We start from the raw sequence: 23,724 nt of genomic DNA on the forward strand, positions 1-23,724 counted from the left end.
TGCGAGAAAGTAAGATGGAAAGTCTAGAAGCAGACCTAAGACCGTGTAAGAAGTCATAAGGGTGAGAAGCAGCGGAGAAAAGCGGCGGAAACAGCAGGCGTGTGTGATGGATGCGGTCAGCTGACCTCTCGGGAGAGGACGGCGCGTCTCGCTCCAGCTGGCTGCCTTTGAGCACTTTATGTAAAAATTAAGCAACAAAGTAAAACAAGTGAGCATGCGTGCAGAAGCAGAGGACAGAAAGAAAGGATATGCCTTGCAGGGCAAAATGGGAAAATTCCAAAAAATAAAAAGTTAGAACAGCCAACCCACTACCAGTGGTCCAATCGCTGAGCAAATGTGTCTACAACGTGTACGTTAGGTTGTGCACTTACTATGCAGGGCTATCTAAAATTGAGAAGAGACGAAATAATGACTGGACGTGGCTACAGAATTCCCAAAAGAAGGAATTCGGGTGGACAATCCGTAGAGAAAATGTTCAGTGAACGTAACCATGATTTTTTGTAAAAAGCAAATCAAATCAAAATGAGATCATTTTATTTTCTTAGGAGATCAGTAACGATGGTAGCTTCTGAGTCACAAGGTTACCGGTGAAAGTCTCTCAGTTTGTACCTTAAAAAGGGAGGCTTCGTCAACCGTATTTTTACAGTCCCAGCTTACGATGTTCCTATCATGCTACTGCAGTCCCCGTGCAGTGTTGGAATTTAAGAAAGTTCATTTCCTCCCCGATGCCTCCTGAGAAGTTCTCGCCTTGAGGTGCCTGGGAACGACTCCCTGAGTGTTGCTGGGGCCGTGCTCAGGGTAGCCCAGAGCTGCCTGGTTCCCCCAAGAACCCGTGAAAGACCCCCGATGCCCAGTCTCCCCTCCCAGATTGGATACTCTTCCCCTTGTGCATTCCCACACACACTTGGGTCAGTCTCCTGCCTTTAAACTGTCCAAGTGGTCTTCACACGTGGCCAACGCTCTTGGGATTGGTGTGCGTTTGCTCATTCAACAGACTAGTCAGGGGCCACAGAGAGACGGAACCTAGCCCTGTCAGAAGTCACTCTATAGGGGACCTAAAATTGAAAAGGCCTTCAGCCATGTGGGGTGGCCCTGGTCAGGGAATCAGATGTCTCCATGCTGGGGGGACCATTCTTATGGGACTCCAGGGAGAAGACCGTGGAGTCTCCATACCAAGAGGACCCAGGCTCAGAACGGAGCTCAGAACGGTTCCTTCACTCGGAATCTTGTTCGCGTTCTCCCTGGCGCCGTTTTCCTTCCATCCTACATGTCCGGCCGGCGTGACTGAGTTACAGCCTTTGCTGTTCAGCCTGGAGGTGTTGTCTGTGTGTCTCTCTCCCTGACTCTCCCCTGAGCTTTCCCCTCTTCTCCCCCTGGGGTCTTGGGGCCCCTCCGTGCACGAGGGAGACCCCACATTCCGCTGCCCACAGGCCCGTGACCCCCGGCACCTTCCACCCCTGCCCAGTCTTGTGGTTCCAAGGGAGTGAGGCTCCCGGGGGCATATGGCGCTGGGAGGGGGGACAGCCCAGGGGTTGGTTGGGGGTGTGAGAACAGAGACTTAGAGGCTCAGGCTGCCCCGCCCCTTCCTTTTGGGGCTTCACTTTTCCTATCTAAGAATAAGGTGCACGACCAGACTCCCTGGTCTGGTTCAAGGCAAGCCCCAGACACACGGGGGACACCCCCAGGTCTCCAGGTGGTAGGGGCTGGGGTGGTGAGTGGCAGCAGAGAAGGACCAGCTGACAGGGACGGGGGTTGCCAGAGGAGAGAGGAAGCTCCCTTGTCCTCAGAGGGTGAGCTGTGGGAACAGACTAGGGCTGCTCTGGGGCCAGCTGCCCAGGTAGCAGGGGGCAGGAAAGGGGTGCCGGCATGCCTGCCTGGGGAGCGTGCATTCCCCAGGCACTGTAGGTGGTGACAGAGCCGGTGCTGGGGGGACGCTAGATTTTCCACTTCCCTAATTGTCGCACAGAGGGTGGTGGGGAGCTAGTGTTTATGGAGCGCCCACTATGCCCCGGGCGCGGACATCGTCCCATTGCTTGCAGGGGTTACCTCACTTCCCCTTCCTATTTTGTGCAGAAAGATCTGCGGCTCAGAGAGGCACAGTAGCTTGCTCGAGGCCGCACAGCCGGGGTCAGGACATAGGCAGAGCACAGCCCCACATCGTGTGGGTCTGAGGCCGCGGCCCTCTATGCATGTCGTCAGTGACCTTTACTCCGTGCTCTCCAGAACCCTGGGCTCCTCTGGGGTCCCCTAGGGTCACTCCCAGATCCAAGAACTTGGGGAGCCCAGGGAGGTTGGTGGCCCATGACTAGGGAGCTCTGCTTGGGGCTGTCTTGGAACTCTCCTTGTAGCAAAAGGACCTGCGTACTCATCCAGCCCTGGGCCCCCTGAGCAACACAGGCCATCCTGATGGGCTTTCCCTGGGGGCTCCATGGAGGAAGCGGCTTGCTACTGGCATTCGGCTGGCCCCTGGCTGCCGGCTCGGGGTGGGGTCCTCCTGCAGGGGCAGGAAATCCCTGGGGCACAGCTCACCCTGTGTTTCCCTGCAGCGAGACCATCATGTTCCTGCACCAGATTTTCTACCAAGGCCTGAAGGCCCGCATCTCGAGCTGGCCCACCCTGGTCCTGGGTGAGTAGCCCGCCCCACAGCGTCCCTCTCCAGGGCTGCCCTCCAAGCCAGCGGCCTTCCCATCCTTCCGGAGCGCAGCGGTGGCCCCTTACCAGCCCCTCCGAATCCCTCAAGCGGAGAAGGGGAAACACACGTTGGCAAAAAACGTATTTCTAGGAGGAAGCGATATATTTTTACTTATCTACTTTTCCCTCTTAAAAATAATATCGTTTGAGAAAATTTGAGAATCCAGAAAAGTAGAAAAGGTTTAAAAATATCAATCATGGTCCTTCCTCCAAAGATAACTGCCATAAACATCTCAGTGTGTTTTCTTCCAACTTTTTTCTATGCATAGAGCTTGGATTTTTTTTCCCATTTTACACAATTCCAAACATACTGAATTTAGATTTTGAATCTTTCTGTGGGGTGTTGTTTTTTTTGTTTATTTCCTTTTTTTTTTTTTTTTTTTACCTTACTTGACAGCACAACTGGTTTTGTTATCCTGGACGCATGCTTTTTGATGACTGCGTAGTTCTCCACAGCCCGTCCCTGGCTCTTTGGAGTCGGTCCCAGTTCTTGTGACTGGAAATAATCGTCTCTGTGTGTGACATTTCCTTCTGTTTACAGAGCATTTCCTTGGGAATGGTTTCCAGAAGTAGAATTTCTGGAACGAAGAGCTTCTCGGCCCTCTTAGGCTCTGGAGGCCTCGGGGGGGGGCACTTTTGTTTGTTTTTCTCACATCAGAGACCCCCACTTTCCCCAAGGTCAGAATACAAGCACCCCCGGGAAGACGGGGCCGCCCCGTGGGGCGGCTGAGCACGATGTCCGCAGGGCGGTGGACAGCCCCGCCCAGGAGCTCTCCTTCCAAGTCTGCTTTTCTTTCTTAGTGGAGTGTGTAAGCCATGGGGTCCGAGTTGAAGGGAGAGTTTGGGGAGATTGGTTGGGCTCTTGGGGGCTGAAAGGGCAGGAGGACCCTGGGGCCGCAGAGCTGGGGAGGTCTGGAAGGACGGGCAGAGGGACAGAGGGACAGACGGGTGAAGCGCCAGATTCAGGAGGGTGTGAGGTGTGGTGGGAAGCCTGGGATGGGGAGTCCGGAGACCTGGTTCCAGGCCTACTGTGGACCCACCTTGTGACCTCGGTCATCACCTCTGTCACAGGGGGGACACTCTGGGAAGGAGGCCTCTTGGGGGCCCGCCATGTAACCCGGTGAGGGAGCCAGAAGGGGGCATTGGGGTCACCACACAGTTACAGCGGGGGTGTCATGGACCCGTCAGGAACTCTGGAGCTGAGTTGGCCCCTCCCAGGTGCTGTGCTTTGAGGCTAGGGGCCACCTTTACACGCCCGCCTGGGCCAGTCACCCCATGGGGTGTGACCTGGGCTGGAGGCAGCCTCCCTCCGTGGAGAGGGGCTCCTGGCTGGAAGGACCCAGTGGGGAGCCCTCCAAGTGTGCATCTTGGAGGGGCGGGGGCCGTCGCAGTGCCCTCTGCACCGGCTCTCCGGGGCCCTCTGAGACACGGGGCCAGACTGGTCGGGCATCTCTACAAGTGTGATTCTGCTGGGACCCGCCCTCTGGCCCTGGAGGGGACAGGGGTGCCGGAGCCCTCCCCACCGCGGGGCTCCCCAGGACAGGGGCTCCTGCGGGGCGCGGGGTTCCCGCGGGGCGGGGCCGGGCCGGGCGGGGGCGGAGTCCGGCCCGGCTGAGCCCCGCCCCCTTGCAGCGGACCTGTTCGACATCCTGCTGCCCATGCTGAACATCTACCAGGAGTTCGTGCGCAACCACCAGTACAGCCTGCAGATCCTAGCGCACTGCAAGCAGAACCGCGACTTCGACAAGCTGCTCAAGCACTACGAGGCCAAGCCCGACTGCGAGGAGCGCACCCTGGAGACCTTCCTCACCTACCCCATGTTCCAGGTGGCGCCCCGCCCCGCCCCGGCCGGGGGGTGGGGCGGGGGAGCAGAAGCGGGGAGGGCCGGTCCCCTGCGCGGCGTGGCGCCCTTGGTCCTGAGCCCCCTGCCCGCCCTGCCCCTGCGGCGCCCAGCCTCCCGCTTCTCGGGGCTCCGGTCCCCGATGGGCCCCCGCCAGGCTCAGAGGGCGGCCCGTTTCCCTCCTGCGCCCAGCTCCTGGGGTCCTCGCAGCTGACGGTCGTTCTCGGCCTCCTCCTCTCTCTTCCTGTTCGTCTGTTCCTCCCTGCTCCCCTCCCCGCGTCCCTCTGTCTCCACCCCTGCCTCTGTCCCTCTGTCGTTTCTATCCCTGCCTCTGCCTATCTGTCCGTCTCTATCCCTGCCTCTGTCCCTCCCCATCCCCCCCCCCTTCGTTTGTCCCCATCTCTGTCCCCCCGCCCCCCGCCCCGCCCCAGATTCCCAGGTACATCCTGACGCTGCATGAGCTCCTGGCGCACACCCCTCACGAGCACGTGGAGCGCAACAGCCTGGACTACGCCAAGTCCAAACTGGAGGAGCTGTCCAGGTGAGCCCGTCCCCTGTGAGCCGCCCCCCGGGCCCACCCGGCAAGCCTAACCCCCCGCGAGCCTGACCCACGGCCATCCCGGCGAGCCTGACCTCTGGGCACACACACACACACACACACACACACACACACCCCCGTAGCCAAGCCAGGGCCAAGGATGCCCCGCTGGGAGTTTCACCCCAGGTCATGAAAGCTGGTGTGTCCAGGGTAGGAACTGGAGGCAGGGCTCAGCCTACGGCAGCAGGAAGGGGAGACCCCGCAGGCAGGGGTTCATGGCCCTGGGCAGGATCATGTGGCTGGTGTGTCCCTGGCATGGAGCCTTCAGAGAAGTACACTCACGGGGGTTCCATTTCCTTGGTCCTCCAGTGCAGCCGTGTCCTCCCCCATGGCTCTGCATGCCCAAGGCTGTGGTCAGCAGCCCGTGGTGTCAGTGTGGACACAAACTGGAGGCCTCCAGTCAGGGCCCCACACCTGCCCCCTCCCAGTCTCCAGAGTCTGGAGGCGACAGGGGAGCCTTCTCTCCGCAGGCGCAGCCCCCGAGGGGCCCAGGGGAGGAGCAGGCTGTGCTTCCAGGACCCTGGGGGAGAGGGATCAGGTCTCGGGCCAAACGGCTGGGCACCTAGAGGCCACCCAGCACCTCTGGCAACACCCCGAACAGGAGATGATGGTGGCCGGTGACAGACGGTGGCTGTGGGGTGAGGGGGGAGCTCAGATTCCCAGGCATTTTGAAGGTGAAACCGTCAGGAGTCTCCAGCCACTTAGCTGGAGGGACGAGGCTGGAGGGGGTGTGGCAGGTCCTGGGCTGAGCCGCCAGGAGGCTGGAGGAAGGTGCAGGAGGGGCGGCGTGCAGAGATGTCCTTCCTGTTTCGTGGACCAGAGAGGGACCGCCATGACAGAGACAGCAGGAGGGGAGCAGGGCGTGAGAGTCCGGAGGTCAGGGGAGCGAGATGCCAGGGGTCGTCACAAGCCTGGGGAGACCACCCAGGGGCTCCCCACTGTGGGGGCAGACGTAAGGAGAGGCCTTGTGCCCAGAGACCAGCTGCCGGAAGCTGCAAAGGAGGGTTGGCCCGCAGGGTGTGGAGCCTGGCACAGCCCTGCCTGGGGCCCTAAGAGGCTTCCTGGGGCCTGTGAGAGGCCGAGGGTCAGGCCACGGCTCCCCCAGGGCAGAGGCAGGATCTGGGACCAGGGCGGGGCGAAGGGGTTAGCAGGGGCGTGAGTGCAGATTCACAGAACCTCTGTCCTTCTGAGTCGCCAGCGGCCGAATCCTGCCCCTCTCCCCAGGGAGAAGCCTGGGCGCCCCTGGGAGGCAGTGAGGCTCTCTTTCACTGTGGGGCACCCAGTTCTGGGGCACACAAGGGTGCAGGGAAGGGGGCACCCCTGGATCCAGGGGCTTGGCCTGAGACCCCGATTCCCATCCCCCAGGGTCCACCCACCGCATCACCTGCACCTGCCCTAGCTCGAGGCCCTAGTGCACAGCAGAGAGCTTTCCCGTCTCTGCGACACCAGCCCTTCCCCCCTCTCCCTGCCCAGGGGCCCCAGGAGAGCTTCAGGTCCCTGGCTGTGTTCACAAACACCCTACCACCCGGGGACTGTCCTCCACCCGCCTCTGGGCCTGCCCCTGTCCTCCTCACCCCTACCCACCCGGCTCCCAGCTCCGTCATGTGTGTGAGCCCACACCCGTGCGCAGCCTGGGACCCCGAGGCAGACCCCAGCCCAGGACTCGCATGGTCTGAGCAGCTGCGGGCCACAAGTGTCTCCCAGCAAATCCACGCTCACCGCTTCACGAACGACCACCCTCCTGGGGGGAAACCTCGCCCTCGGCAGGAGGGATGGGTCCCGCCCCCTGTGGCTGCCTCCCCGGTCCCACGTCCCTCCAACAGGCAGGCTGGGGCTAGGCTCTGAGGACAGACAGCGCCGCGGGAGGTGCCACAGCCGGAAGAAACAACAGATAAAAATACTCTCTAAGTTAATGACCCACCGATCGCTGTCCTTCACCGAATTGCCTGCCACGTGCCAGACACAGGCCAGTGCCTGAAACCCGTTATGTGCCCACCCTGTGTGGTCCTCCAGGTGGGGAGACGGGGGCCAGAGACATCCGGCAAGGGCTCGGCGTGCTGACCTCACCACACACGCCCAGCCTGACCAGTGTCCCTCCCGGTGTCCCGGGGTTTGACGGGATAATGTCCCTGCGGGAACTGTCAGCCCATAAGTCGCAGAAGCAGCCTCTCCTGGAGCAGGCGGGGCACTTCTTCCAGACTTGCCGCAAAGTCACTCCTCGCCTTCCCTCCCCTGGACATCCACCGCCTTCCCCCAACCCCCCCACCCCCGCAGCATGCCTGATGCTTATTTAAAAGCGGGTGGATGGCGCCACCTGCTGGAGATGAGGGGCGTTGCGGCAGTCCGGACAGGACAGAGTGGTCTTGTCTCAGATCAGTGACCTGCTGTGTCCTGCTTCCCTCCCAGACATGAACAGAAGTCAGTCTCTCTCTGAGCCAGCTGGATTGCCAGCGCCCCTAAATTTAGCCATTCCATAAGAAAACAACTCTATAAAGAGCATTCTAGGAAAACAAACAGCAAGTGCAAAGACTCTGAGGCAGGGCCAACCAGGGTCTGGTCTATGGTTGGAAACAAGGCTATAGTGGACTGAGGGGAAGAGTAGTGGACAAAGGGCGTTTGCTGAGCTCCCCTCTTCCTCCCTGTTCTGCCATTCTGTTGCACGTGGCTCGGACTCGGATCAGACAGACCTGCTCCCTCACTGCTAACCTCCGTTTCCTTTTCCCGGAGACGAGGACACCTGCTTCCTTGAGTTTCCAGAACACAGTAAGACCATGCCTGTCCGTAGAGTGTGCAGCACACAGGGGGCCCTCGATTCACGACTGCAGGCTCTGAGAGTCCTGGGGCCAGGCTTTCTCGCTGGGTCTGGCCAGAGACTTGGCGTCCCCTCCTCCTGCCCCAACAGATTTCCCGTCCCCGCAGAATAATGCACGACGAAGTGAGCGAGACAGAGAACATCCGGAAAAACCTCGCCATCGAGCGTATGATCATCGAAGGCTGCGAGATCCTGCTGGACACCAGCCAGACTTTTGTGAGACAAGGTACACCCCCACCCGGGCACAGGTGGCCCTGCAGCAGGGCGGGCTGCCCCTGGGACCCCTCCAGAGGGCATGCCTGCAGGGGGTCCCGAGGCCACTGGAGGGCCGTGGGTGTTGCATCCACACATGGATACTGTGGGCCTCACCGCGTTCTTCTCTCCAGAGGTAGACACGCTTCTCCCTAGGTGTCTGGTGTGTCCGTCGTGTGTCCCAGCAAACACTGACCCATGCCTTTCGGGGAGAGTAGGGCGCAGAGGACGAGGCCATATACAGACTATTGGCCACAAGCCTTTCCGTCAGAGGCAGTGTGGCTCAGTCCCTCTGTCCTCTGCTCGTCGTCCTTGGCCTCTTGCAGAGCCGTGCCCGGGAGGCCCAGTCCCAGGGAGGGCCGGGGAGACACTAGCTGCCCACCTGGGGACATTGGAGCTTCGATGTCCCCGAGGGTTCCACCATCCAGAGCCCACATTCTGTGGGCTGCAGCTTCTGCTTGTACTCCCGGACGTCCTCTGTCCGGCCCTGGGATTCTCCGAACAGAAGAGAGGCCCCACCCCAGCCTGGCCAGCGGGTCTGCATGCGTCCTCAGCTCGGAGTTTTGCTCTGAGCCCCTGTGTGGCCCCTGTGCCCTTCCCCAGACTCAGCCTGCCCCCCCCCCCCCACCGAGCCGCACCAGGCCTGCGCTGGACACGCCCAAAGGATGACCCCTCCTGGCACAGGCAGCGTCCCCGCAGGCTAGGAATCCACTCTGTTCCCCAAGCAGGGTGTTTCCTTCCCTCCCTCGGGGCTGTGCCGGACCTGGAACCAGGCAAGGGGATCCAGAAAGCCCTTTCTCGCTCGTTAGACACGTGCCTCATTCATGCCGGGCCAGCGCCAGGCTGCAGGGACACCCCGGGATGAGACTTGCCCCACCTTCCGGAAGCAGACTGCAGGGAGAGGGGTCCATGAGGAGACAGACGCAGGGCAGTGGTCCAGGCCATGACGGATGCAGGCGGGGGGCAGAGCAGGTGAGGGAGTCAGGGAGGGCTTCCTGGAGGGGAAGGACAAGTGGGAGTTCACGGGCCAGAGAGGAAGGGCTTTCCCACCAGGGAGCAGCTCTCGGAGCCACGGTCATGAGCTAGAGCTAGGGTGGCCGAGGCAGGACACGGCGCAGGGGAGGTGTGCGCGTGCCTGACCCGGAAGGTCTTGAGCAGGTGGGAACAGAGGCGTGTGGTGTGGGTATCGGGTGGGGCCAGAGCCGAGGCCTGGGGGCCTTCCTCCCTGGGGTCTGCTCCCAGCACAGGGTGTCCGGGATGGGGCCCGTCTGGCTCTGCGGCCCGTGAGCCGTGTCTGATTGGTGATGTCTGTGTGGCGCGGGCCACAGGGCTGTGCGTGGTGCTGATCTGTCTGGGCCAACCCCAACTCCCCACGTGTGCTGACCCCCAGACCCCAGCCCAGCCCCACGTGCCTGCCACATGGCCCCTGCCCTGGAGGGCTCCTCCGCCTGCCAGGGCTCTGGCCGGGGCACTAGGGGGTCCTGCCAGAAGCTGCGTGCCTCCACCATCTGGCTGATAGGGCAGAGGGAACACCGCCCGGGGTGCACAGGACTGCCGGGACCGCCCGGGGCTGGCGTTGGGACGCGCCACAGCTGCCGAGCCGGCCACAGGCGAGCGAGGCTCTGGGAGCAGGGCTCAGGGTGCGTCCTCCGCCCACAGGCTCCCTCATCCAGGTGCCCATGTCCGAGAAGGGCAAGATCACCCGGGGCCGCCTGGGCTCCCTGTCCCTGAAGAAGGAGGGCGAGCGGCAGTGCTTCCTGTTCTCCAAGCACCTCATCATCTGCACCAGAGGCTCGGGGGGGAAACTGCACCTGACCAAGGTAGGGGCCACTTGCAGGGGCCGACCCGGGTGGGCCAGGGCGTCAGAGACACGGGCGTGCACGTGCGCGCACCGGCTCCATGGCAGGCTGGAGTGAGCTGGCCGCAGACGGGTTTTTTAGGGAGATTGTGGGGAGTGGGAGGGTGAGTAGTGTCAGGACCCCCGCAGGACCCCCCAACAGGAGGCCCCGCACCTGGTATCAGAGCAGAGGAGCCAGGAGGTCCAGTGGAAGCCCTGAGCGGTGCTCCTGTGTGTGCGCGTGGGCACGGCTGCAGGGGAGGGGCCGACTGAGAAAGAGGGGCACCGGACCCCTTCCCCCCCTCGGGAGGTGCTGACATAGCTGCTCCCAGGCCTTCGCCAGCACGACGGCATGGGCACAGGAGTACTAGACCCAGCCAGGGCTCACACACGGGGCCGGCCTCACACGAGCCCCGCACACTCAGCTGACTGGCCCATCGGAAAGGGAAGGGAAACACTTACCCAGCAGGGGAGACGCTGTGATGCCAAAGCTGGCTTTCCCAGGGCGAGGCCTCTCCGTGCCCTCCGGGTGAGTGGAGCCCCATGATTTCCCCAAACGCAGGAAACTCCGCTGTGTCATTTGTGGTGGGAGGGACGCATCCCACCTTCCCCCCGACAATGAGATGGTCAAAAGGAAAAAAGCGAAGAGGGATCAGCACCTCAAACCCCTCCTGCTCCTTCACAGACCACAGGGCCTTGGCTTGTGCTGTCCAGGTCTTTCTTTCCTGGAGGACCGCCTTCCTCTCCCAGTACCTGCTCACATGCCACTGGCCGTGAGGTGCCCTCCGGGCAGCGTGTCCAGCTCCCCAGCCCAGCACGCTGCTTATCTTGCAGCTCTGAGCCCCGTGCTCCGTCTGCAGAGAAGGGTGCCCGTCCTCAGCAGGGGCTCGGCGGGCGGCGGGCGGCCGGTGCTGAGTCGAGCCCAGCACGCATGCCCATGGACGCAGTCTCCGCTGCAGGCCTGCTTCAGCGGGTCCGCCGTCCGAACACATCGCGGCCTAGAAGGGACCGTAACCTCCCACAAGCTGCTACGGCGTCCGGCGCTGGCATCTGGGACGGTCCTGCTCCCGGGGACGTGCGGCCGGTTAGGGGGTGGGCCACGCCTGTGGAAATCCGTCCACAGCGGATACTGCAGTGTCCACCGAATTCGGATCGGGCCCTTCCCTTACTTCCGAGCTCCGGGGCTTCCACGCGAGGCTCCGGCCGGGCGGGTGGGCGTTCCCCAGCAGGCGGCCGGCCGCGGGCAGACAGAGCCTGAAAGCGCGTGGTTTCCTGTTTGTGAGTTTTCTCCTATTTGGGCAGGGGCGGGGGGCCGTGTAAGCGTCTCACGTCCCTCGGCGCGACGGACATGGGGCTGCTGCTCGGCCGCCCCCAAGCCTCGGAGTACCCAGCGGCACAACGGGACTGGACACACCTGCTTCTGGGGCGCTGCGAGGGTCAGGGGAGTGGGTGCAGAGCGGGCGCGGAGCCCGGGAAACGGCGGGAGCTCGGCGGGCGCAGAGCGTGGTCGTTCTTGCCATCGTGACAGACTTACAGCGACGAAGGCCACAAGCACTTGCAAGATAACCACGGCGGGCGGGATGCTCTCCGGCCTGCTCTGTGGGTCCCCACCCCCTGGAACCACCCATTGAAGCGGATCCTGAGACGCCCCCGTCTGACAGGCGGGGGAATCGGGGCGTCTCGAAGCTGCCCGTGGCAAAGCAGGGATTTGAACCCACACCGGCCGGCCGGCTCCGGGGCCGATGGTCTGAAACACAGAGAGACGGCTTCCCGACGCCCGGAGACACGTCCGCCAGAGTGAAGACCATGGCAAGGTCTGTGGCAGGAAGAGACTGTCGAGCACCGTGGGGCGTGGCAGCTCGTCAAGCCTGGGAGCTCACCCAGGGCCGCCGAAGCGCAGGGCCAGAACGCAGGGTTGGGGCTCCGCATCCGGGGACAGCCCGCTGCAACAGCACAGCCGGCTCTCTGCGGCCGCCGGTCCTCGTATGAGGTGTCCATGCCCGGTGACAAGCTGCCCCTGACGGAGGGCTCACGGCGTTCGTGGTCTCACCTCGGCTGCTGGCAGGGGCGGGGTCTCATGGGGTCACGTCCAGGCCCGGGGGCTGCACCAGCGTTCCTGGGGTGGCCTCCCCACGTGGTCCAAGGGACACCCGGAGAGCAGGCAGGAGGTGCAGGTCACCCGAGAAGCCGGCCGCCAGCCTGGCCCACACTCGAGAGAGGAAAGCCGACCTCACCTTTCCGGGGCGGGTATCCACATCTTCCACCACCCCCCAAGGTCACGGCCACTGTTGACACAGCACCGGGCGTCTCACGCCCGGGAGAGGCTTCCACACTCGAGGAAGAGGGGCACTTTCCCAGGCGTCCCTCAGAACAGGCAGCGAGCAAGCGACCGGTGAGGTCAGGCCTCGAGTCTCTCCCTGACCCCAGCACTAGCCTCCAGGTGACGGGGGCACCTTGTGGGCAAGACCCCTCCCCGGATCTCATCGTACTGTAAAATCAGAGCGGGACCATGATGCATGCAGTCAGTGGCCCCGTGTCCCTCCTGGCAACGAGACGGTGTGGCCCAGACTCAGGGGTCGGCACTGTGCAGGCTCAGGGCCCCTGACTTTCAGGGCCCTCAACCCTCCCTGACTCTCACTTGGGGGAGCCTGATGAGACCGTCCCACCTGACCCACTCCACGGGACTTCTTACACGAGGACGATGTCCCTCAACACGAAAACCACCACACCCACGGGAACACAACACGGGCACACACGTGTGCGTACGCGCATGCACACCTGTAAGGCTGTATCCCGCCCCGATCCACGGGGCTCTGTCCCCCGCGCGTCCCACTGACTCAGGCCGGCCCCTGCTGTCTTTCAGAACGGGGTCATCTCCCTGATCGACTGCACCCTGCTGGAGGACCCAGAGAACATGGAGGAAGACGGTAGGACACTCGTTCACCCCGCCCCATCTGGCTGGGGGGACAAGAGGGTGCTGAGGGGTGGCCGGCAGGTGGGAGCCCCCGTCCACTGTCCTGTTTCCCCCCACGCTGCTTGGGCCCCTGGACATGGGCGCCCAATTCAGTTTGGGGTCCCAGCTCCTCCGTGGGGACCCCCCATTCACATGTCCACGGGTCCCGCCCACAGTGGCTCCCCTGGGTCCTGTGGAAGGGGTCAGGAAAGCACTGCTCTGTCCTCCAGTGGGAGGCGTGGGGACACACAGGGTGGCCGCCTGGGCAGGGAGGGCGACTCGTGGGGAAGGCAGGGGATGGGCCAGCTGGTGTGGAGGCTTCTGTGGGGTTTCCCTCCCAGGCGTCACTGGGGATAGGCTCGTTATTTTAGGCCGGGGGGGGCCACTACTGTTGATTGATTGGGCAGACGTTGGTCCTCGTGTCCCTTCTGCTCTGTCCCCCCGCCCTCTGTGGGGTGACCCCATCAGGACTTTGCGTCTTTGCCCTTCCCCAGACCAGGGTTCCTCAGAGCAGGGCCGAGTCTGAGCCGTCTCAGATTGGGAGTTTTGCAGAAGGCGTGGGCCCCTGTCCATCCACACTCACTCACATGTCCCCGGTCGGCCTTTCCTGCCCCCGCCCAGGGAGCCGGGTCACACGGCCCCCAAGGGAAGGACAAACACGTCATGTGGTCACCCAGAGCACTCCTGGTGCCTGACCTGCTCTAATCCCAGCCACGGCGGGGCCACGGGAAGGCCCCGACTCAAGCGGAACGGTCGGACCCCACAGCCCTCTTCCCTCCAGGGCCAAGGGAGATAGAGACCTGGCCCCACGGGACCCCCAGTCCACACACTCACTCGCAGGCACCCCGCTTCCCAGAGTGGCCAGCACCGTCCCATCCCTGAGCCACCACCCAGCCCAGCACAGAACCCTAAGACTCTCGAGGGTCAGAACTGGAAGGCTGGGGCCCCAGAGACGTCCTGTCCCTTCTGTACAGGAGAACGTCCGCAGCAGGGGTGGGAAGGGCACCCTCGGGGTCACGTAGCCAGCAACAGCAGAGCAGGGCCCTACCCCCTTCTGCCCCGTGCGGTACCTGAGCTAACGAGGGCACCCTGGAAGGCACCGTGAACTGCTCTCGCTCAGCCTCCGAGAGCCCGCGCAGTTCTTGGGTTGGGAACAGCATCAGAATTACCCAGGATGTCGCTCTGGGGGGCTCTGCCCTGAGCTGAATGTCGAGTCTGGCCCGTAAATGTTGACGACCGGAAATTCCCCTTCAGGCCCTGGGATCACCCGAGGGCAGCCGGCGGGCCCGGCGGGGAGGCCCGTTCTAGTCCTGGATTCCCCGTGGCCGCCAGGTCTCTGGGACATCCTCGCTCGGAACCTCAGCTGCCCGTCGGCGGGATGAAGGCAGAGGCCAACCCCCCCAACCCAGGCTCCCTGGCTCTGCCGCTGGGACGGCCTCACGGGTTTTGAGCTACTTCTCAGTCTTTGCTTGTGTCTGGAGTGGGGGTTCCTCCCCGAGGGGGCAGGGGATGTTTTCCCGGTAGCGAGGGGCCCAGTGCCTTCATCGTGGGTAAGACAGAGAGGGGGCATGGTGAAGATGTTTCCCAGCTCAAGAAGGGCCCCGCTCATTCTGCTGACTCTGTGTTTTGCAACTGGAAGCCAAAGGAGCCAACCAAGACATAGACCACTTGGATTTTAAGATTGGGGTGGAGCCCAAGGATTCCCCACCTTTCACCGTCATCCTCGTGGCCTCGTCCAGGCAAGAGAAGGCGGCGTGGACCAGCGACATCAGCCAGGTCAGCCAGCTCACCTGTCCCGGAAGCGTGTGGTCCCTTCAAGTCTGAGCTCTTGGAGCCCTGGGGGCAAGGTTCTAACGGAAAGGACGCAAGTCCAGACCCGGCCAAGGCTGAGGCCAGCTGTCCCCTCCCATTGCCAGAGTCTGGAAAACTGGGCAGAGTCTGGGCAGTCTGGGAACCCCTTGCACTGGGATCATACCTTACTGTGATTTTTGAAACTCCAGATTCTTGGGCTCCACTGGGCTTCCCCACAGCCCTAGAGGTAAGTTTCAGGGACAAAGCCAGGGAATCCACCTTTTAGCACGTATGCCCCAGGACATTGGCACACACAGAAAAGTCTGAGCACCACCTGTGTGGGATGCTGGACATCACAGAGCTTCGGGACACAGGGAGGGCCCTCCAAGGCCTAGTGTCAGCTACGCGGAGAGAAGGCTTGGTCTCCGTCTTTGACCGCACGCCAGGGACCAGGGACCAGGAAGCACAGGGACCAGTGAGCAGCCCCGGAGGGCTGTGGGCTCCTGCGCTACTGGGACACAGACGGAGTCTGGAAGAAGCTGTCCATGGCCCCGGGCAGGACCGGCCTCTCCCTGGGTTAGCGCAGCCCTGTCCCCGTAGCGGAGGAGCCCGTCCAGGCCGTCCACCGGCAGCTGCCCTGCAGACTGGGTGAGCCTCCTGGGGAGCAGCGGACAGCGGGAGGAGGGGGACGGCCAAGCTGGGGATTCCCGTCATTTGAGGCAGGAGGCCTGGGGCAGAGGCTCTGCTCTATCTAGTGGTGAGCCCCCAGCACTGGTTCTTATGCCCCGTTTCCAGGCTGCCCAGACGGCTGCTCCCCCAGCCCTCTGGCCTGCCTGCCCATCTGGAAATGCCAGGAGAACGAGGCAGCTCAGGGGAGCACGCAGCGGGTGTCTGCCCCTTCTGTGTGCTAACACGTGTTCTCAGAGCTCCCAGTGTGCCCTGGAGAAAACCAAAAAACCGGAAACTAGGAAAGAGTACCGAGGCCAGTGGGGGCCCCCGGCCCTCCCCCGGGCCCCCGATGCCTCCAGGGAGCCCTGTCCACAGCCAGACGCCCTGCCTTCCACTGCAGCTGGTATAACCAGGGCTGAAGGGAGCCTCTGAGCCGTGGGCTGGAGACGCTGGACTGGGAAGTGCAAGGAGCAGGAACCCCCCTCTGGCAGACCCCCTCCCAAAGAACGGGGGGCCTAGCCCTGTCGGGACGCTGGTCCCGGGTGGGCCCCCCCCGCCCGGCCAGCTCCCCTGACACACGCGCCCTCGCAACCAGGAGATGCTGAGATGTGCCCGCGGCAGCGATGTGAAGGCTGGGGGCAGGGGCGGTGAGAGGGAAAGGGACCCCCGCAGAGATGTACTTTCCGTTTGGGGGGTACTTATTCAAAGCAGAATGTGGATTTTGAGTTTCTCCGAGGCTGAGGGAAGCGTGGGTTCCTGTTCCCCTAGTCCCAGCAGCCCGGCCTCTTCCAGACGGGGTTTCTGACGTGGAAACCGTCTGCAGCCTCAGAGTGTGGCTGTGGGGGGGGCAGAGGACCCAGGGTGTGGGACCGCAGGCACGGGGTGTGGAGGCTGATGCCAGCCACAGTGGCCTGACCTGGACCTTCACGCCAGACCCCAGAGGTCAGCCACCGAGCGGCCAGGTCAGTCGCCCCCGTCTGCCGATACCCAGCAAGGCCAGTTTCATCCCTCCTTCGAAGTCAGGGATGGGAAGGCCTAGGGAGGCAAGTCCCCAGAAGGTCGCCGGGGTCGGAGTTGGGCTCCGATGGGAGTGAAGGGAGGCTGCGGCTGACCTGCCCTTGCCGGACGACGCTCCGGTGTGAGGACCCCGCATCCAGCTGGGCCCATGAGCCGCTCCCTGGGCGCAGCTGCTGTGGGGCCCAGGGTGGTGGCCACAGCTCTGACCCTGGCCCCACCCCCGCTTCCAGTGTGTGGATAATATCCGGTGCAATGGGCTGATGATGAACGCGTTCGAGGAGAACTCCAAGGTCACCGTGCCGCAGATGATCAAGTAAGTCGTGCCCTACAGCCGGCGGGCTCCAACCCAGGGAAGACCGTGGCCACAGCCACAGCCCTGTGGGCTCACAACCTGGGGATGGCCACAGCCATGGCTACAGCCACAGCGCAGCAGGCTCGTGACCCAGGGACGGCCACGGCCATAGCCACAGCCTGGTGCGCTTGTGACCTGGGGACAGCCACGGCCACAGCCCAGCAGGCTTGCGTCTGGGGACGGCTACAGCGGGGCACGGGAGCCTCCAGTCACGGGTCTCCCAGACATACCGGCTGTACCTTCAGGCCTTGGAGGCGTCTGTGTTTCTGTTTGTTTTACGCCAACGCGCATTCAGACGAGGGCTCCGGCTTCGTTTCTGTCATTTCCAAACGCGGATTTGGGGGGTCGGCTGTCGGCTATTACAGGAGTGAAACTTGATGTATTTATTTTAATAACTATTTTTTTCCTCATCACAAAATGAGAGCATTTCAGAAACACGGGCTCAAGGACGGCGGCATCTGTCCGAGCGACCGCAGGGGCGAGGCAGGGTGTCCGTTGAGCCCGTGGTCGGAGCTCCCCGGGACCCCCAGGCCCGCTGCTCGCCCGCGGTGTGCTCTCCCCGCCTCGCCCTCCTTCCTGCCCCAGCTGCGCTCCGCGTGTGATGGCGGACGGGTCCCTCAGTGTTTCCGAGCTCGGACCCCGCGCTGTGAGCGGGAGAGGGTGACGCCTCCCCACCAGGAGGACGTGTTTTCTTGTTCGGGGGCAGGAGGTTGCGTATGTGGTTTTTGTTTCCCGCACAAAGAGCTAGCGTTCTGTGCCGTCCGGGGCGATGCCTCCCATGACCCGTTCGGGAGCCGCAGGGAGCAATGTCCAGCGTCACCAGGCGCGTCCTGAGCCCGCGTCCCCGAGCCGACTATGCCGGCCTGAGTCCGGGCGGCGGGAGCGGGAACCCGGCTGAATTCTCTCTGCGGCCCAGTGCCGCCGCGCGCGCCCGTGTCTCTCAGATGCAGCGAGGCCCCGGGCCGATTTGTTCAAGCGGGAAAACGACAGCCACGTGTGGAATCACGGTTAAGAGTGAGCCAGGCTCCCGCTCCTACTCTCTGCCAAGGACACGGCGTCCAAGAGGCGAAACTGAGCCAGGCGTCCCTGCAAGGGAAAAACAGCGCGTTTTAAACTACGACAGCGGCAGAGTGAAGGGAGCGTGCAGGGCACAGGGACCGTGCGAGGACCCGCCAGCCGCAGGCTGAGGCAGCAGCGGCCGAGCGCGGCGTCCCGGTCCCGGGAGCGCCGTGGGAGCAGAAGCCATCAGGCGTGGTCTCCGCCCTCCCTGACCCTTTAGTGAGAGAAACGCTCATGGGTCTGAGCGGGTCCGGAGGTGAGAGGTGACGGCCCCTGGCACGGTGGGACGGACGCCGCAGAGAGGACGCCAGAGCCGACCGTGAGGATAATGGCGGGGAAGGGCGCTCTGGGAGGAGGGAACAGCGTGAACAGGTGCAGAGGCAGGAAAGCACAAGTGTTGGGAATGATAATTAGCCCCGTGGGGTGGCAGGACGGGCAGAGTGGACTGGCGCAGGGGGAGGTGACCGGCCTCCATGTCCACCGCCAGAACCGCCTGCCCAGACAAAGGCCCCGGAACAGGAAGGCTCAGGGACCCCGGGAAGGAGCTGAGCCACAGCCCAGCGTGTCTGTTCTGAACACATGTGAGGAGCCAGGGCTGGAGCGGGCGTCACGCTTGGTCACTCAGCATCACTGGCCCCGCAGCCTTCCCTACCCGTGCGTGGCCTGTAGGGACCAGCAGGAGGCCTGACGGGGAGGAAAGCCCCTGGGCCGGCCACACCCCTGCCAGCCCCACCGAGCTGTCCTGGCAGGTGTGCGGCCCCGGGCAGAGGGTAAAGGGGGGGATGGGTGTCGCGGACATGAGCACCGAGCGTCCCTGTGCCTCGGGCACGTTGCGTCCTGAGTGGCACCCGCTGGGTCCTCCCATCTGTGGGTTCGGCACTCGTACGCTCGCTGAGGTCATGTGTGTCTCGTGTCCCACACGCTATCCCCTCGTCTGTCCTGCTCGCAGCTTGCTCTCACTTCATAGCGCGCTTGGGATTTCTTACAGGATCTGCATCGTGAACGGCAGGGCGGAGGGGGCGGGAGTCAGACAAGGGTAACGTGACGGGCGAAGGGTTAGGGTCTCCGCCGGGCGCCACTCTGACAGGGAGCACGTGGGCACTGAGGGCCTGGCCAGATGGCAGGTGGGCGGGGACCGTCCCTGCATCTGTGCCCACAAGCCTGAGTCCCTGACACACCTGCCACATCAGACAGACTCGGGAGTGGCCCGATTTGGGGTTCGAAGCCCAAAGAGGCACGAAGCCCCGTGCTGCCTCCAGGCACAGCGTGTCCGGGCATTCTGGTGTGTGGACGCGGGCAAGAGGAGGGTCCAGCCACGCAGAGAGCTGAGGACTCTCGCTGCGCCCGCCTTGGGCCCCAGGGCACTACAGCGGCCCCAGCACGTGGCCTTGGGGACAGTGGTCCTGGGGTCGGTGGGGGAGCACCCTCCCTGAATCACGGCAGCTCAGCCATGCCCAGAGGCATCTCACAATGGACACCCCTGCAGCACGAGCCCCCGTCTTCCTGACAAGAGCCACAGTCCAGCCTGGGTTCCCACTCGGGACAGAGGCCCTGCGACCAACACTGGCAGCCGGTTCACAACGGAGGCGACGGGTGATGGGAGATGTTTCCAGCCTTCTCTGTCCGTCCAGACGCAGAAGGAGCCCGGAGAGAAGGTGCTGAGAGCAAAAGGCCCCAGAGGGGTCCGATGTGAGCCACGCAGTCTGACACGGTACCCGTGAGCATGCCGGGCCCGGGCTGGACACGCTGGGGCCCAGGCGCTGAAGGTGTCCCCACTCTGGGGACAGACCGGACTGCCACATGGGAGCCCCTGGGCCACAGGCTGGACGCCGCCGACCGTGAGGGCCTCCTCCTGCAGACACGTCTCCTGCCCGGTCTTCTCTCTCGTCGCTTCCTCTGGAGACTCCCGGCATGGAGCCGGTCCCTCTCTGCGTCCCCCGTGGGGCTTATGCTTTCCCTCCCCGACCTCACCCCATTGCCGCTGCCTGTCAGAGCCGGGACACTTTCTCGGGCGTGTGTGGGGCGTCCCTCCGCTGGCGTCTGAGCGCCCAGGCCTCGGGCTCCTTTGACACCACAATTTCATCTCCAGCGTCCAGGAAACCTCTGTGATCTCAGATGATCCCGTGCTTTCCTGAGTCACGGCGGACCCAGAAGCCGAGGTCTTGTAAAGCGTCTGTGTCTTGTGGCAGTTTCCCTGGAAGGGGTCGTCCAGCCTATTTCTTCAGGAAGGGCTCTCTGGACGGCAGTGTCTTCCCGGGCTCTGTGGCTCTTTCTCCTCCTGAGAAGGAATCCCTGCTCACTGATGGCACTCGATAAAGGTGGTTTCCTTTCCCAGGAATATTTTGAATCCCAGGGATGTGTCCAGAGAGGGCCCTGGAAAGACAGCGTTGGCGCTCCTGGACGGGAGACCCCCCCCCCCCAGGAGAACCCATGACCCCATTTACCACCCATGCCTGGTCCCGGAGGCCACTCACTTTGTTAAGAGTTTGCTAAAGCCTTGTGAGGTAGATCTTCCTGTTTCCACGTCACAGACCAGAGGAGGGAGGGAAGTCTGGTATCCGATGACAGTAGGACACAGGTGACAGGTGTCCTTCCAAACCGAGTATTCTGACTCCAAGCCTCGCGTCCTTCACCAGACCACGGGTGTGACACCCGTTCTTGCCGTGACAACCTGTAGGAGCTGAATTCCTGTGTCTTTGGGGCTTTTACTCTGGAAGCTCATTTTGATAAGATTTCCAGGCTTGTCCTTTGTTTGTCCTTCTGTGTCCGAGTCTCGTCCCAGCGGCACACAGGGGAGACGTCAGGCAGCCGCTGCCTGCGTAGGGAAGCACGGTGGCCCGTGTGTGCAGAGGAAGGGCAAAGGCGGCTCGAGGAAGGAGACCTGAAGCGCCAGGGGTGAAGTGCCCTCGCCGGGCGCCCACTGGGAGTGGGCACCGTGTCTGACGCCAGGCTGCTCGCGGCCGCCGCACCAACACGGAGACCACGATTCTGAGATTCATGACGTCCAGAAGCGAGAGACCACAGCTGCCAAGACAGGACGGGACTGCCCCGTGAGACCAACGGAACGCCTCTCCCGGGGTCTCCCCACCAGTGGGGGGGCGCTGCGTGCGGGACAGCAATTGGAACCGCTGGCCACCACCATGCCAGGAGAGGCCCCTGACCTCAGGCTCCCCGCTGAGAGGCATGTGGCCGAGCGAGCCCCGCCATCGGGTCATCAGACCTGTGAGGCCGGGTCAGCTGCCCCGACACCTGTCCCAGAGGACGGAGGCGTCCCGCCACCAGATCCAACAGGGAAGGTCCCGGAACAGCCAGGTTGCTCTGCTGGGATCCCACGCCATCCGGAAATCACTCTGGACCGGGATGTGGGACTCAGGAAGGTCCAGGACCCCTGCCCAGCCCTGAGCGTCTTACTGTAGTCCAGTCCCTGAGGTCCGGCGATCTTCTGCTGGCTGAAGACTGACCTTTGTACTTTAATAGGCAGCTGGGGGGCGTGAAGGTGGGCGTGACCTCTGCAGAGGCCGGCAGGGTAAAGGGACAGAGCTGCTAGGCAGTCCCCTTCCGCCTCCTGCCCAGTCTGGGGGCTCCTCACCAACGGCCGTGGCAGCCGGATCCGTCCTGAGCTGAAGGGAGGACAGCTGTGGGTGGCTGCTGGTGGAGAAATCACAGGGAAAGAAGGCAGTACGGTTGTCAGAAAACGTGAGAGCCCTGGGGACCTAACACTGCAACGTCCATGTGTCGCACTTGCTCATGCAGACCTGATTCCTTGTACGGCTCTTTGTTTTGATTTGTGAGCTCATTTTCTGGAGGGATTTATCCATGAAGGTCTTGCAGAGCCTGGCGGAGGGGCGCCCTGGCGGGCCCACAGCCTGGGACCACTCTTCATACCGGTCGGGGGTCCCTGATAACGATGTGGTACGTGATTGTGTGCCCAAGCCATGGGGAGAAAAAGGGCATGTTCTCAGGAGCGTCTGTGCCCCGTCCTCCCTTCCCTGGAACCCAGGCTAACCCAGGACACTCACCCCTCCGTCCCCCAGTGGGTAGAGTTTTCAGGGCCCCCGCCCAGGGCCTCAGCCATCTGTGGGGTTCTCACCCCAACACCCTCCCCTCACACAAGACCCAGTCCTGGCCCTTCCCAGTGGAAACCCGAGGGATCCGTATGCATAAGCGGCCGATGTCCCAAAGACACATGAAGCATCTGCTGGTTTCCAGATCCCTCTAGGAATCCCCTTAGATCTTTCTGTTCCCGCTTAGTTTTTCCTGAGGTGGAACTCATATAGCATAAAACTCGGCATTTTGAAGTGTGCGGTTTGGGATTTTAGCGCATCACTGTGGTGCGAACCTCACCGCCGTCCGATTGCAGAATGTCTCCGTCACCCCCCAAGCCCCCCTCTTCCGCGTGTTGGCGGTCCGCGCCCTCCCCCCACCCTCCGGCAGGCGGCCGCTTGCTCTCCGTGTCGGTGGACCGGGCTGTTGGGGACACGTTGTAGAAACGAAGTCCTAGGATGTGCGGACTTGGCTCCTGGATTCCCTCGCTCGGCGTGTCCTGCAGAGCCGCGATGTGGGGCCCTTCCCCACAGACAGCGCCCGCTCCCAGCCGAGCCGCCCTCAATGCGTGGACGCACCCCACCAGGCTATTCCCTGAGCCGCGCGCAGACCCCGGGGTCGCCTCTCCCGTGCAGCGTTAGGAATAGCGGTGCCGTGAACCCTTGAGGACAGGTCGCCCTCCTCTTAGCCCAGCAACACGCCGTCTGTGAGTTTGTTAGGTTTTGTCCAGAATTTCTAGGCGGATACGGGGCTTTTGCTGGGAGCCAGACCCAGCGTCCTGGCATCCCGTTCCTACCTAGGGCCGCCCTCCCACCTTTCTGGGGCCCCCAAGCAGGCCGGCCAGCCTCTAGCAGGTGTCCGTGCGTCTGTCTGTCTGCCCGCCCACGGCGGCCGTGCGTCGGGGAGGCAGCGGCGGCCGGAGTGTGGGCTTACCGGCGCGGACCGCCGTCTCCCCGGGGCCCTGCCTCCCCCGCAGGTCGGACGCCTCCCTCTACTGCGACGACGTGGACATCCGCTTCAGCAAGACCATGAACTCCTGCAAAGTGCTGCAGATCCGCTACGCCAGCGTGGGGCGGCTGCTGGAGAGGCTGACCGACCTGCGTTTCCTGAGCATCGACTTCCTCAACACCTTCCTGCACTCCTACCGCGTCTTCACCACGGCCGTCGTGGTGCTGGACAAGCTCATCGCCATCTACCGGAAGCCCATCAGCGCCGTCCCCGCCAGGTGGGCAGCCCTCCCGCCGCCGGGCCCCGGCCGTCCGGGCCAGGAGGGAAGCCGAGCGCGGGGCCCAGGCTGAGGCTGCGACCTGAGTTGCGGGGGGGGGGGATGCGGGCTCCCCGGGAACCAGCCCACCCTCTGTGCAGGGGCAGGGAGGGCTGAGCGGTCCAGGCCCCGCCGTTTTCCCCTCTGCCTGGGGGCTCTCGGGGTTGGGGGGGGCGTCTCAAGGGTGCACGAGGTTCTCCCCACAGCACAGGGCTTCCCCGCCTTCCCATTTCAGAAAGAAGGGGGGGTGGGCGGAAGGACACAAAGAGAGGCTGAGACTCTCAGCCCTTCCCCACTGGGACCCCACCCTGCTGTGGAGAGAGGGGAGCCCCCTCGGGTGCACGTGGGCTGGTGCGGCCTCTGGGAGGCATTCCACCTTGACCTCACGTCAAGACCACCCGTCCAGCCCCAGCGCCACAGCGCGGCCCTGCCATCGGGCCAGCCGGGACCCGGAGAGGCCAGGAGACTCATCCCCAGGCCCCCAAGTGTCCAAGGCTGAGTGGGGGCCCGTCCATGAGTTGGTGGAGCGGGCAGGCGGCGGTGGC

The 23,724-nt window shown here is 63.3% G+C and overlaps 1 protein-coding gene across 3 annotated transcripts in view; it reads left to right on the forward strand.

Annotated features, from left to right (window-relative positions):
* LOC111152646 (Ras protein specific guanine nucleotide releasing factor 1) overlaps positions 1-23,724 on the forward strand; it is an 88,668-nt gene that overhangs the window by 38,274 nt on the left and 26,670 nt on the right. For 2 of the 3 annotated variants that reach the window (XM_022511186.1, XM_022511187.1), the window contains exons 6-14: positions 2,547-2,626; positions 4,324-4,517; positions 4,963-5,072; positions 8,049-8,167; positions 9,853-10,013; positions 12,894-12,957; positions 14,623-14,759; positions 16,691-16,773; positions 22,892-23,140. In XM_022511186.1, the coding sequence (XP_022366894.1) occupies positions 2,547-2,626; positions 4,324-4,517; positions 4,963-5,072; positions 8,049-8,167; positions 9,853-10,013; positions 12,894-12,957; positions 14,623-14,759; positions 16,691-16,773; positions 22,892-23,140 (1,197 nt within the window). Of the gene's footprint in view, positions 1-2,546; positions 2,627-4,323; positions 4,518-4,962; positions 5,073-8,048; positions 8,168-9,852; positions 10,014-12,893; positions 12,958-14,622; positions 14,760-16,690; positions 16,774-19,061; positions 19,074-19,103; positions 19,131-22,891; positions 23,156-23,724 lie in introns of all 3 variants that reach the window. The other variant, XM_022511188.1, reaches the window with a different exon arrangement.

The sequence above is a fragment of the Enhydra lutris genome, unplaced genomic scaffold, assembly GCF_002288905.1.
Source record: "Enhydra lutris kenyoni isolate GAN:26980312 unplaced genomic scaffold, ASM228890v2 scaffoldscaffold29, whole genome shotgun sequence".
Classification (NCBI taxonomy): Eukaryota; Metazoa; Chordata; class Mammalia; order Carnivora; family Mustelidae; genus Enhydra; species Enhydra lutris.